At 46.9% G+C, this 15,171-nt stretch overlaps 1 protein-coding gene across 1 annotated transcript; it reads right to left on the bottom strand.

Moving 5' to 3' along the window:
* Nucleotides 1-381: 381 nt before the first annotated feature.
* On the bottom strand, nucleotides 382-14,935 carry LOC147440326 (pentatricopeptide repeat-containing protein At4g18520, chloroplastic-like). Its single transcript, XM_086530110.1, has 4 exons — nucleotides 12,576-14,935; nucleotides 11,530-11,586; nucleotides 11,304-11,491; nucleotides 382-1,769 (listed from the first exon to the last, which is right to left on the bottom strand). Exons 1-4 carry the CDS (start codon nucleotides 14,763-14,765, stop codon nucleotides 1,715-1,717), a joined length of 2,490 nt encoding a protein of 829 aa, XP_086386236.1. The 5' UTR covers nucleotides 14,766-14,935; the 3' UTR covers nucleotides 382-1,714.
* Nucleotides 14,936-15,171: the final 236 nt, after the last annotated feature.

Genomic DNA, 15,171 nt, shown 5'->3' with positions numbered 1-15,171 from the left:
CTAGGCTCCCCCATTGAATGTGATGCTATGGAGAAAACTATTGTCCAATGAGGCAGAACTGAGAGAGTAGGTAGAATCTACAATCACTTGTTTCACAATTCTTTGTTCTTTCCTTATGTTAATGAATGCAACTTTGCGTTAGTGGAAGAAGAAGAAGAAGAGAGTTGAACTCAACACCTGTTATTCAGGAGGGAAATGGCATAACCAATCTACCACACCTGGGTTATAGGCAGGTCACACCATTTTCCTCTTTTTATTATCTCTCTCACACACACACACACACCCGAGAGAGAGAGAGAGAGAGAGAGAGAGAGAGAGAGAGACGCACCCATGGGGTCTCAACCAACGCTCTCAAGGGCCCCCCATAGTGTTACCAATGTGGTATTTGCTTTAGATTGTGTAAATGGAATGCACATTAATGCAAGACTCTACTCGATTTGAGAGGATGATGTAGCTACTATAACTCATCAAGATGAAGCACCTCCAAGGCCGATTTGAGCAGATCACCTTTGTAATCCAGCGCAGACAGCCACTGCGGTGAAGATAGGGCTGATTTGCAGACTTCTGCAAGAGAATTTAAGTGCTGAATGTTGGCAGCAAAAATGCAGATTTGCAATGCTGAAATTGCAACATATCCAAAGTTAATGCAGGCTGAAATTTGATGTGGTTGATGCGGCAAAAATGGGGTAGCAAGAAGGCAGAAACTCCAAGGCTTTGGGGCGCTTTGGGAGTGCCGGCGATGGACTGCCAACGGCGCTGGGTTACAACAGAAGAGCGTGCAATTCTGGCAAAGAAAACACTTCATAGATAGGAACGCCCTTCGGCCAGAACTTGTGCTTTCAAAGTTACACTTTGGCATAATGCAATCAAAGCTTCTCCAAATACTGCTGTCTTTAATAGCCCATAACGCACAATTTCATCATTAATTTGTTTGCCCTTTGTAAGAATCAGCCTCTCAAGTGATGTGGCCACTTCAGGTGATGTGATTTTGGTATGAATGTTGGGCATCAAGAGAATGTTTGCAGCTTCTAAGAGAATGTCTTGCTTTCTCCCCAAGGTCCCTGCAAGTCAATCCAGGCCAACCCAACCCATGGCATCAAAATCAACCATCACAAAGTAGAAGCTCCAAGAAACTTGCATAAGGATGAGGCCATGGTCGTATCAGAGTGCTACCATAACCATGTAAATTCAAAGAATGTAGCATGATAGAAAAGCGCAGAATCAAGTCTTCTGACATCTCCAAGTGACAATTTACTGATAGGCCTTTTTTCTCTTTAAAAAGCCCACAGGTTTCTAGCCTTGTCCCTCTAGTAATTACTGCTGTCTACAGTCCAGGATACAATAATTTGCAGTGGAAGCCCTAGTTCCAAAACTGTGAAAATAGTCCAAAGCTTCAAGCCTTACAGGTTCTCCCCATGTTGGGCATACTCTGCAATTAGTGCAGCCCAAGAGGTGCATTCAAGAACAAATAGCACACTGATGTACATGTCAATCAAAAGAACAGCAACGCCATCTTTTGGCAGCCCTGACAACTGCACCCTGAACTTCTTCACCCATGTCAGCGTCTTGTATACTACCTTCAAAAAACAAGCACAAGTGACTGCATTTGGAGAGAAGCCCCGGCCCTGCATTTGTTGAAGGGTCAAGCATGCACACCACATGAGCACACAGCTTTGGTTCTGCAATTGGGTTGAGAGCTATAGGTAGTCAACCTTCAAATCAAGTACTCATGGACAGGATGAGGGCAGATGAAAGAAGCTCCATTCTCTCTGCAATGGCCACAAAAGCCATGGCAATGAGGATTTGAGATTGAGATAAAAACACAAAAAGCACATAAGGAGCCAATACTTTTCTGACAAAAAGGAATGATAGAAAGCGGTTAAAGTTGAGAGAGAGAGAGAGAGAGAGAGAGAGAGAGAGAGAGAGAGAGAGAGAGAGAGAGAGAGAGAAATGAAATGTTATATTAATGTCTTCAAAAGGCCAAAGTGACCTATGAGACCAGAAAGTTACAATGTGGTGGATCTGATACAAAGTCAGAGTAGCAAAATAACAAAATAACAACATAACAGAACAAAAATACTATGGAATCCTAAGCTGCTCGATGTGAACTAAGCAAAGTGAGCCGCTGGCTGGGATAGCTAAATAGTTAGATCACAAGAGGTCCAACATCGGTCGCTGGCAGATCTCATCAATCTCCTCCATGGTCAGCAGTCTGACCAGGCGTCTTGCATGCCTGGCTAGAGTGATCCGAATCTTCTGATGTAGCCTCTGTCGATGCTGTGTAGTCCTCTGCAGTCGTGGGCGCCTGGATCTTCCCAGCTCAATTGCTCTGTCGATCAGTGTGCCTTTTGTGTGAGACGAATGTGAGCTCTGCTGTGGGAGTGAGTGTCTGCTCTAAAGAAATCTGTGATCCGTCTCTGAGACTAGCTAGCCTCTCCACTCATCAGGCTATCTCTGTGTCTGCGTAGCTCCAGCAAGAACAAACCCAAGCATCTTTGATCCTCGTATCCCATGACTATGGAGAGTGGTCCAAAACCCTCTCTAAACAAGCAATGGAAGCGGCCTCGTATCTCGTAGTAGACGGGGCAGCGGCATGTGTATGCAACTCTGTCTCAGGCTCCATGTCACACAAGGGGCATGTCCTGGCCTCTGCTGGTACTCAGCTGTATCTCCTAGTCTCAATCCGCAGCCGGTTAGAAGATGTGCATATCTGGCCAATAACACATCGTATCCCATGAGACAGGTGGGTGTCCATGTATCTGGGTCTCGTCACAAAACCATCCTTCGTAAGCTGGAGAAGATGCTCTCTGTAGAAAGCCATCTTCGCGCTCACCTCCTGTGCTAGCTGTATCCAAGTCCTCCTGGTGTCTAGATGAGTCAAGTCTTGGCGGATGAGCCTGGTGATCTCGGACTGTGTAAGAGTGAGAGATGGTGCATCCAGTGAGTACTAGAAGGGTGGCAACCTGTCTATGCTGAACCCATGTGCCTGAAACCATGATGTCATCTCCCCATACCAGCATGTTGTATCTCCCTGCATGGCTAACTGTCGAGAGGACTCAAGTGCAAGGCGGGCATATCTGTCTCTAGGAAGTTCCCACATGCGGTGTATGAAGGAGACTGATCTGGTGAGCGCCTCAACCACTAGTGGAGGGGCCGCTAGCTCTGCTCGGATAATGGCACGTGGTACTGAAGCCTTGGCTCTAATGAGCCGCGAGATCATAGAGACCAGAGGTTTCTCCATGCTCCCCCATCCATCAGTGCGACCCGACCTCCCATGATGATTCAATGAAGGTCCCCATATCTTAGCTCCATAGAGCAATGCAGAAGCCACCAGAGTGTCAAAGAGCCAGAGCTTCGTCCGAGGCTCCTGAAACTGAACCTACGAACACATCCTCTCCAATCTACCCAATGTTGCATGGGCTCTAGTCAATCTGGTCTCTGCTACTCTCCTCAATGAAAATGCAGGTTCGCTAAAAACCACTCCAAGGTAAGTGTAAGCATCTGTATACTCCATCGTCTCTTGGCCATATGTGAATGTAGGTGCCGACCTCCTGATCCATTGTAGGGTGGTATTAAACACCATAACTTTGGTTTTACCAAGGTTGACAGACAAACCACTTTCGTGGGCAAACCTATGCAGAGCATCCAAGTGGCGTTGCATCCCCTCCGGAGAGTCGGAGGTCAACACAATATCATCAGCATATAACAATAGTGGAATCCATGTCCCTCCCAGCTGAGCACCCCTATCACCATCGCTCTCAATGTAGTCTGCAACCTCATCCACATACATACCGAATAGAGTAGGAGAGAGCGGGCAGACTTGTTTCACCCCAATAGTGGAGTGAACCGGTGTAGATAGACCCTCAGAGGTGCGTACATGCCCTACTATTGATTTGTACAATGCCATGATCCCCCAAATGAGCTTTGTGGGTACTCCCATCTCCTGTAATCTGCGCATCAATTTAGCTCTGGGTACTGTGTCAAAGGCTTTGCGGAAGTCCATAAAGCTACAATAGATCCTTCTCCCATGAGATCTGCCCTCCTCAATGATGGCCCTGAGTGTCAAGATGTGGTCAAGAGTAGAAAAGCCTCTCCTGAACCCTGCCTACCCAGCTGCACGCGTTCTTCCCTCTCTGCCCATCTACTCAACTGCTGCTCGAGAATAGATACGTACAACCGTGCCAGTGTGTGTCCAATCATGATAGTGCGATAATTCCCATGCTCCATAGGGTCTCCTGACTTGAAGATAGGTACAACCTTAGATAGGCTCCAAGTATCAGGCAAGCCCTCACACATGGCACGGTTAAACATTACTAGAAGCTCTCCTAGTAGATCTCTGGCATGCATGAAATGCTCAGCCACTAAGCCATCATGATCATATGCTTTCCCACTCCTCATCTTGTCAATGGCTTTCTTCACCACCTCAGCGGTGAAAAAAGCACATGTGTGTGGGCATGGATCGGGGGGGTCGGGAAGGGGCGGCTGTCCAGGTACTGTGTACAAAGATGACACGTATTGACCCCAGGTCTCTGTAGAGGTAATGGACGGGGGGGGGGGAGACTGCTCATGAAAGAGCCACCACGCCTCATGCGAGTCCTTACTCAAGAATAGTGTTGGGTTTCAAGCCCAAGTCGTCATAACCCGTGGGAAATGGCTTCTGTAGCCATGCAGTTACAAGTGTACTTTCAGTTTTGCATGGCAATTGCATGGAAGGTCCAAATCTATATATGTATCTCAAGGCTTAATACTAATAGCAACGTTATTTTTTGTGTCGATCTGAGTCTCTCTCTCTCTCTCGCTCTCTCTCTCTTTCTCTCGTTCTTTGCAGCTGCATCCATCTCCAAGCTCGCCATGACTCATCTCAGACGTCACCCTCCATAGCCCTCGTTCCAACAACTGGTATCAGAGCCCAGGTGGGCCGCCAAATCTTGGCTTCGAGTCAGCACGCGAGTACAACCGCTTATGCAGAGAGACAAGAGGAGATCGAATGCACGTTATTTGCCCGTAATCTGCAGCAACAGGGTCGCGTTGGCTTTCTGGTAAGAATTCGTTTCTTAAGCGCCTTCAAATTCTGCATCGACTGCCTGCTGCGAGCCAGAAGGTCCTTCGACCTGTCGTTCTGCGCCATTGCTGCATATAGAGCTCGTTTTTTTTTCTTCTTTTTTTGTGTTCACACTATTTAGAGATATTGGCCACCCAATTTACTCTTTAAGCCTTACCCAACGGGCATTCCCACCATTGGGTACACTCTGATTTTCGAGCCTTTCAAAAACACTGCCCTTGGAAGCGGGCTCACTAATTCAAGAAGCGCTTCACACACATCACCTCAATAAAATACATTGTGCATATTTTGGTGATCGACTTCAAGCTTGACAACAATGGTAAGGATGAGGTTGTTGTTAGCTGTCACAACATGATCCTTAAATACATCAATCCAACAGCTCATGCAAAGGTCACAACCATTCAAGAGGTAGATAAAAAGCTCCAGCGCATCGAGGTGTCGGACTTCAAGATGTATGCTTTGTGTGAGAATTACCCAATGCATTTTGGTGCTATATATCTTTCTCAAATCAAGCCGCTGATCTATGGAGCTCAAGCTGAAGCAACCATTGCAATTGGCTTTGATGAATTCATTGCAGAAAAGGTGTTTAAAGATACTCGAACCAATCATGCTCGACAATATTCTTCATTTCAAGCTCTTTTGCAGATTCACATATAACATCAAAGATCAACTCTTTTCATGTTGTTTTTTAGTCAAAATAAAATGTACGGGATATAGACACTGCAATCCATAAATGGTAAGACCTTCCATTTTGTCAATTCTCAGCCTGTTGTTATCACTTCTCATGAGGTTACTAGGTACACCATAAACCCAAGGTTTGGCAGTGAACCAAAAACTCCAATATTTTTGGTAGCTTCATATTTGACCTACACCCCATCTGTTCAAGGGGGGTTTACTGACCTAGCACCAGGTTATGGATAAACCAAAAATCCTTGGTTGTGAGAAAACCTAAAACTCATGGTTGACGAGTATACCAAAAACTCAAGGTATCATGAGAGGTTTTGTCTAGTTCGGGCTTGAGGGGGGGATTGTTGGGTTTCAAGCCCAAGTCGTCATAACCCGTGGGAAATGGCTTTTGTAGCCATGCAGTTACAAGTGTACTTGCAGTTCAGTTTTGCATGGCAATTGCATGGAAGGTCCAAATCTATATATGTATCTCAAGGATTAATACTAATAGCAACGCTATTTTTTGTGTCGATCTGAGTCTCTCTCTCTCTCACTCTCTCTCTCTCACTCTCTCTCTCTCTCTTTCTCTCGTTCTTTGCAGCTGCATCCATCTCCAAGCTCGCCATGACTCATCTCAGACGTCACCCTCCATAGCCCTCGTTCCAACAAATAGCTGGTATAGATCCTGCTCTAGTCGAGCCAAAAATGCCCTCTTCTTCCGCTGCACTAGGTGCCGGAAGTCAATCTGTGACTGTCTGTGAGTGATGTCCCCCAAAAGCACCTCCCTTTGAAGTCTAGCTCTAGTCTGGTGGCATTCCTCATCATACCAGTTGTTACGAGGCATGCTCCCTGAACGGCATCTCTGCTCAAGCTGGGTGTGTGGGTATGCCTCTGCTGGTGCATCATGTAATGTCTGTGTCAGTATAGTAGTAAGCTCCTCTAGAGGTCGCCTTGGCTCCTCAGTGCATAGGCGTCTGTAGATCCCGTCTATATATACAGAATCCGTCTCCCACGTGAAGGTGTAGCCAATAGGGATTGCTACCCGTGGCCTGTGTGCTACACTGAATTTGAAGAAGATGGTCAACGACACAAGAGCATGATCCACTGCCACCCCAACCGGTCTGGGCCCAACTGTGAGCTCCAGGATACTAGAGACGAGACTCGGCTGTGCCATGACATAATCCACTGTGCTGGCTCCATGTCTGTGTGGAAAGCATGTGAAACCTCCTGCAGCGGGAAATCTCTGTAGGCCATTCAAGATGGCCAGTCCATGCGCAGTGTCCATGTCTATCAAGCGTCGCCCATACTCAATATATTCCACATCCTGTGATAGTCCGGACAGGCCCGTCTCTACAACATCTAGCTCTCTCAGCATCTCCTCTGAAGCATCGTAAAATACTGTCCGGTGATGGGCAGTCCTAGCATTGAAATCCCCCAGAATGATAATGTCACCATCTCTAGAGAACTCCCATATGTCATCATCCAAAATAGAAAAGGGGGACTGTCCTCTTGGTGATGCATAGACTGACGTACTCGGGGGAAAGTAGCAAATAGCAATGTAAAGATATCTATCTGTCTCTGCTCTGAGTCTCACCCACATATACCTAGCCTGCTCATCCCTGTGGGCTATATGTATCAATGGCTGCAACTCCTCTCTAAATAACACTGCCACTCCCCCTGAGCCCCGTCCTCTGTGCTCTGATCGCGTCTCCTGTCTGTAAGTTGTCTCCTATCTGTATTCACTGATGTGAGGCATAGATTGCTTAGGGGCCTGATGTGTCTCAGAGTAGAAGATGATGTCTCTTCCAGTAAAACTATCCTCAAAAGCACCCACATCAAGACGCATAGATCTATTATAATTCCAGGCGGCAACTTTGAGTGTGGTCCCATAAGTCTCGCACTGTCATGTGGAGTATCGCTCTAGTATTACCACTCTTCTATCTCGGTAAAAGGCAATCTTGCCTTTTTCCCTCGGCGCTCTAATGTCCGGCATTACCTCCTGCATATGAGCGATCTGCGAGAGGGTAAGATCATCCCCGAGAAAGATCCCCGTCTCTTTAAGAGTTTGCCTTTTCTTCAAAAAGACCTTTGCTTCCATGGAGTAAAAACGAAGGATGAGTGCCTTTCTTCGAGGTTTCCCATTGCTTCCATTTTTCTTGTTGCCCACTCTCCAAGCTCTTGTGTGCATCGGCTCATGAATCCCCATCAAAGCCATGAGTTCTTTTACCTCTTCGTCCACATTATCTTTGTCTTTAAGGCCGCAAATTCTCACATGTAGAGCGCGCACACGTCTTCTTTGCTCCTCCTCTAGTGTCAAATTAAAAATAGTGGGTGTGGAGGTGGACATTATTTGTCCTTTCTTGGCAACCTCGATCCATTTCTCGGCTTCGTCCGCCTTCTGTTGAGTCTTTGTAATAACATCTACCCAAGAAGTCGTAATCTCCTTGTGTTTCTCTTCTCCCTCTTTGATGGCCCGTACTTGCTCCTTGATCGTGTTGATTTCTTCGATTACTGAGGGTTGCAATTCGCCCTCTTCCAGTGTGTTTCTTGATCGTGCTTTGGCCAGATCCTTCTTGAGTGACGCAACCTCTTCCTCCAGAGCCGTCACACGATCTTCCAGTGCATTTATCTTGCTTTCTTGGATCAACACACGTCCTTCGAGCATATTTATTTTGCCCAATAGGTTGCGGTTCATCTTGGTAATGGTCTCTGTCATTTCCTCTTTACATTTTTGAATGGCATCCTCTAAGGGGTCGGTCTTATCATTCTGCTTCCTCGTGCTTAATCGCCGCCGGGAAAACGAGAGCCACTATTCGCACATATGTTTCCACACTATGCATACATTTTCTCCCGCATCAAGCATACATTTTCTGCAAAAAGATCTCCAATCTGAAATTTTGGATTTTCTTGAATTTTCTGTATTTCTGAGTTTCTACCTGCAGACTCTGACAATTTGAAAATTTTTGAAAATTTCCATGCAGAGTGATTTCGAAATCCTTATTGCAGATGGACCGTCAGACTTGTACCTGACGGGGGGGGGGGGGGGCGATGTGTTCGGGGGCGAGACTGGCTGGGCGAGAGGGTTGGGGGTGGCGCAGCAGGCGGACAGCAGCAGCAACATGGGAGTGGCGTGAGCAGCAGCACAGGAGCGGCCTGAAGTAGCACGAGTAGCTGCAGCAGCAGTGTGCAGCAGCAGGGCCTGAACGGCAACGTGAAAGGCATGCAGCACGACAGCAGCGCGACAGTCCAGTGGACGTAGGACAGAACAGACAATAGGTTACGCGAGCAGCAGCACGCATACACGAGAGAAATGAAATGAAATAAAATGAAATGTTATATTAACGTCTTCAAAAGGCCAAAGTGACCTATGAGACCAGAAAGTTACATTGTGGTGGATCTGATACAAAGTCAGAGTAACAAGATGACAAAATGACAAAATAAAATATTATGGAATCCTAGACTGCTGGGTGTGGACTAAGTAGCTAAACCAGCTAGCTGGGATAGGTAGATCATAGGAGATCCAGCATCGGTTGCTGGCGGATCTCATTAAACTCCTCCATGGTTAGTAGTCTGACCGGGCGTTGTGCATGTCGAGCCAAAGTGACCTGGATCCTCTGATGCAGCCTCTGTCGATGTTGTGTAGTCCTCCGCAGTCGTGGGTGTCTGGATCTCCCCAGCTCAGTCGCTCGTTCGATCAATATGCCTCTGGTGTAAAGCGACGAGCTCTGCTATGGTAGTAACTCCCCAGCTCAGTCGCTCGTTCGATCAGTATGCCTCTGGTGTAAAGCGACGAGCTCTGCTATGGTAGTAACTCCTCCGGGTGTCCAGTGGCAGCTCTAAAGAAGTCTGTGATCTGTCTCTGAGACTGGCTAATCTTTCCTCTCATCAGACTCTCTCTGTGTCTGCGCAGCTCGAGCAAAAACAAACACAGGCATCTCTGATCCTCGTACCGCATGACTCTAGAGAATGGTCCAAAGCCCTCTCTGAACAAGCAATGGAAGCGGCCTCGTATCTCGTAGTAGACGGGGCATTGGCATGTGTAGTGCAACTCTGTCTCAGGCTCGATGTCACACAGGGGGCATGTCCTGGCCTCTGCTGGTACTCCGCTGTATCTCCCAGTCTCGATCCGTAGCTGGTGTGAAGATGTGCATATCTGGCCAATAGCACATCGCACCCCATGAGACAGGTGAGTGTCCATGTATCTGGGCCTCGTCACAAAACCATCCTCCGTAAGCTGGAGGAGATGCTCTCTGTAGAAAGCCATCTTCGTGCCTAGCTCCTGTACTGGCTGTATCCATGTCCTCTTGGTGTCTAGCTGGGTCAAGACCTGGCGAATGAGCCTGGTGATCTCGGACTGTGTAAGAGTCAGAGAGGGCGCATCCAGTGAGTACTGGAAAAGAGGCAATCTGTCTATGCTGAACCCATGCGCCTGAAACCATGACGTCATCTCCCCATACCAGCATGTTGTATCTCCCTGCACGGCTAACTGTCGAGAGGACTCAAGTGCAAGGCGTGCATATCTGTCTCTGGGGAGTTCCCACATGCGGTGTATGAAGGAGACCGATCTTGTGAGCGCCTCAACCACCAGTGGGAAGGCAGCTAGCTATGCTCGTATAATAGCACGTGGCACTGAAGTCTTGGCCCTAATGAGCCGCGAGATCATGGAGACCAGAGGCTTCTCCATGTCCCCCCATCCATCACTTCGGCCTGTCTTCCCGTGATGGTCCAGTGAAGGTCCCCAAATCTCAGCTCCATAGAGCAATACAGAAGCCACCAAAGTGTCAAAAAGCCAGAGCTTCATCCGAGGCTCCTGAAACTGGACCTGTGAACACATCCATTCCAATTTACCCAATGCTGCATGGGCTTTGGTCAATCGAGTCTCTGCTGCCCTCCTCAATGAAAATGTTGGCCCACTGAAAACCACTCCAAGGTAAGTGTAAGCATCTGTATACTCCACCTTCTCCTGTCCGTATGTGAAAGCGGACACTGACCTCCTGATCCACTGTGGGGTGGTATTAAATACCATGACCTTGGTTTTGCCAAGGTTGACGGACAAACCACTTTCTTGGGCAAACCTATGCAAAGCATCCAGGTGACGTTGCATCCCCTCCGGAGAGTCAGAGATCAAAACAATATCATCAGCATATAACAGTAGTGGAATCCATGTCCCCGCCAGCTGTGCACCTCTATCACCACCTCTCTCAATGTAGTCAGAAACCTCATCTACATACATACCAAATAGAGTAGGAGAGAGCGGGCAGCCCTGCTTGACCCCAACAGTGGAGTAAACCGGTGTGGATAGACCCTCTGGAGTGCGTACATGCCCCACTACTGACACACACAGAGAGAGAGAGAGAGAGAGAGAGAGAGAGAGAGAGAGAGAGAGAGAGAGAGAGAGAGAGAGAGGAGCAGGCTTGCAACTTTCTGCCATCCCCAACATAACTGCTAAGCAATCCACAAGACATATAGCTTATATCAGCTGTTGTGACATTAAAATACAACTCTGACAGAGTCTTTATTTCCTGTTCAATTTTAAGAGACCTCACAAATCCAGAACATCCGAGAGATCTCATACCTGTTCATATCTTCTGAAATGAAAAGAGGTGTTTTCCTGTATAGATTAGGTGGACTCCGCTTTTCAGTAGTCCTTGTTTTGGCTCCTGAATCGACCATGCTCATCTCTTTTGGGCAATTATAGCCACTGGCTATGCATGATACTCTCCACATGCTGGTAGGATGGCGGTTGCTATTGGACACAGAGTGCTGACATGAAGATAAACACTAGTCCAAGCTTAGCCCACCTTCGGAACACGATCAAAAACCGGCTTTGGCAGCGTAATATCCTTGAGATGTCGACTCTACAGACTACAACAGCAGAAGTCTGTATAAGAAAGGATGTTCTGTATTTCCTAGTAAGCTGCTTTGCATCTTGAACCCATACCAGCACATGCATCCTGATTCCTCCTTGGCATCCATACCGCTAGAAGTGCATGAGGAAACTTATACATAGCTTTCTCTTTTGAGCTTTGCCTATGTTACAAGCTCGCTGGTCAAATCCATGGGCTTCGGACATGCTTATTTGCTCGAGAGTCAGAATAACCTCACTGTTCATTTCCCGATAAACTGAAGACCTTGTCACTGCATTTCGCTCTCGACAAAGAGGACATACATGTCCAAATTAACGAAAATACAGTAATACTACGATGGTCATTAGTGGCAAGATCCCAATGCGCATTACGATGGTCGTCAATGGAAAGATCCCAATGTGTTGTGCATACTCTCCTTCAGGCCTTTTTGCACATTGATCATTCCAAACAGGACAAACAGTAGGCTTGAAGCTTTACACCAGCTTTCCATTGTTTCATAAGTGCACCTCTCAAGGATCCCCAATTTCCTCTCCAAACATTTATCATGTTGGCATCGACAAAATATGGGCCTCAGCATTGATATTGCCACAAATTGCCGCGAGAGCAACCTTCAAAACTCATTCAGTCAAGAAATTCCCACTTATTCACTCTTCAGACATCTGAGAAGCTGCATACATATTGGACATTGCAATGAACCAGGCAGCATTACCTTCCCTCACCTTCATGGCACATCCAAAGGCCTGTCTTCCGAGCTCCATCTGGCCCCACCTACGACAAGCGCACAGCATTGTGCTCCATGATATAAAATCTGGCTCGAAAGGCATCCGATCAAGCACTAACAGAGCCCGCTCAAGGATGCCCGCCCGACCATATAGGTCAATCATGCAGTTGTGGTGCTCAATAGTCCTATTGATGCCATATGCTTTCATCATGTCAAAATACATGTGGCCTTTATCCATGAGGCCAACATGACTGCAAACATTTAGAAGGCTGAGAAAGATGACTCCATCAGGCTTAATGGCCTGTCTCTCCATCCTTTCAAAGAAACTAAAAACAAGCTTGTACTCCCCTTTTCTAGAGAATCCGCTCACCAACGCAGTCCATGTGTAAATATCTTTTACAGATGTTTCATCAAACACTTTTTGCGAATCAATCATGCTCCCACACCTTCCATACATATCAATAACAGCATTGGCCAAAGCCAATACCACAGACTCCTGGGAAGCAACACTATGAACTCGGAGAAGGCCTAGTTCACGAGCGTCCATGTCTATGAGAGAGCTGCTCAAGTATGGATCTTTTTCAAAGCCCTCTTTTATGATTTTCATGTGTAGTTCCCGGCCCTTATCCATTGCTCCAACACTAGCACAAGCTTTTAGGCAGCAAATGTATGTAACAGCATCTGGAGACATCAGCTGTGATTCCATCTGTCCCAAGCAAAGTAGTGCCTCCTCAAAGAATCCATACTCTGTGTAAGCAGTGATGACAGCATTCCAAGAGACCACACTCTTAAAGAGTAGCTCATCAAACACTTCTACTGCTTCTTTAATCCAACCGCACTTGGCATACATGTCCACTAAGGTATTACCTATAAAAGTATCCTTTTCAAACCCTTCCTCAGCTATTTGAGAGTGCAATTCCCTACCCTTTTCTATTGATCCTTGGCTGCTACATGCCTTCAAGCTGCATACATAAGTAAACGCATTTGGAGGAATGCCTTCCCTTTGCATCCGCTCTAAACAGCTGAAGGCCTCTTCAAAAAGCCCCTGCCCAATATAGCATCTAGTAAGAGCTGTCCACGCTACAACGTCACGATATGGTAGCTGATTAAAGACATCTTGAGCTTCTTTCAGAAAACCGCATGTAGCATACAAATCAACAAGTATGCTTCCTAAGTAGATATCCTTGTCATAACCCATTTTATTGACATTGGCATGTATCTCTTGCCCTTTCTCAAAAGCTCCTAAGCTGCAACAAGCTTTCAAGCTGCACACAAGAGTGATAGCATTAGGAGAAACCCCCTCCGCCTGCATGTGCTCTAGACATTCAAGGGCTTTGTCTATTAATCCATGCTCCACATAACCAGTGACAAGGGCATTCCAAGAAACTATATTTCTCACTGGTAATTTATCCAACACTCTGCGCGCTTCTACAAGCAAGCCAAACCCTGAATACATGTCAACCAGCGTACTGCAAACATGTACGTTTCCTTCAAATCCATCCCTGGAAAGCTCAGCATGTAGTTTCAGGCCCCTTGCCACATCTCCTAAGCCACCACAAGCTTTCAAGCTACACACATAAGTGACCGCATTGACTGGCACACCGTCCTTTTGCATGTGATCCAGACAGCCTAGTGCCTCCTCACAAAACCCATGCTCAACATACCCTCCAATCAGTGCGGTCCACAGAACCACATCACGATCCAATAGGTTCTCAAACACATCTTGTGCTTCTGCGACCGCTCCACATTTTGCATACATGTCTACCAAAGCTGTGCCGATTTTCAAATCCCTTTCAAGCTCCTCCATGGCAACCTCTGCATGTAATTCTTGGCCTCTCTTGACCCATTTCAGATGTGCGCAAGCCTTCAAAAGAACCACAAGAAGGGGTGGACTGAAGCTTTCGAAGTCTGCACGAACTTTGTCAAAGAGGGAAAGTGCCTGGTGCCACTGCTGCAATTCTATGTACCTATGCATGAGAGAAGTGCAGATAAACTCATTCTGCAGAGGCATCCTGTCAAAAACCTGTTGTGCATTGCCAATGCTTCCACACTCCATGAATGTGACCACAAGGTAATTCCCAAGAGCCATGACTCCTTCCAGACCGAAGTTGGAGACAACAACAAGCTCATGCATCGCAGAGGGCAAATGCTGAGAATCTCTGCATTTCTGTAGATTGCCTATGAGATGCTCCACAGGTGGAAGCTCATGTCCTGCTTCTGAGAGATGAATTGTGGGTGTTCTGGCCACATCCACACGAGGACCGAAAGAAGGCAAAGTGAGACAGGTTTTGAGCTTTCCAGAAGGATTCCAACCAGGATTGCGCGTCTCCTGGCTGCATGATAAGCTTTCAATAAACAAAGGATCTACCGCAGTGGGCAGAGGGTCTGCCAAGGCCACTTTGAACATGTCCATTGGCTTTTCCACTTGCTCCGAGACAGGATAACACATTCTGTCTTTCAAGCATGCACATGATCATAGAACAGCCTTACGCTGCGCAGATGAACTCCATGGCCAGAAACTGATACCACTCTAAATAAGTGATGACATTAAACTCCAACCTCACTATAGGGGAATAATTTAATTATCCTTCAAATTAACAGACCTTGGCACTATTTGACACCTCCTTTTTTGGAAGCGATCTATGGTCCCAGGTCATTGTGGATTGTGGGCTGTTCGATCCATTTGGAGTTTCAGGGGATCTATGGGCTGGGTGGGATCTGACCTCACGACCTCCTCGTTACGTGGCCAATGCCTTACCACTACGCTTGTGCACGCATTTTGTTAAGCAAGGAAACTGGTGGCATCATATTAGTTCCGCCGCGCTCTTACTTCACATCGAGTTTACAACGAGTTC

The sequence above is a fragment of the Adiantum capillus-veneris genome, chromosome 15 (assembly GCF_014529385.1).
Source record: "Adiantum capillus-veneris isolate H3 chromosome 15, ASM1452938v2, whole genome shotgun sequence".
Classification (NCBI taxonomy): Eukaryota; Viridiplantae; Streptophyta; class Polypodiopsida; order Polypodiales; family Pteridaceae; genus Adiantum; species Adiantum capillus-veneris.
Note: the sequence above shows the minus strand (reverse complement) of the source record. Positions and strands in the feature narration are given on the sequence as shown.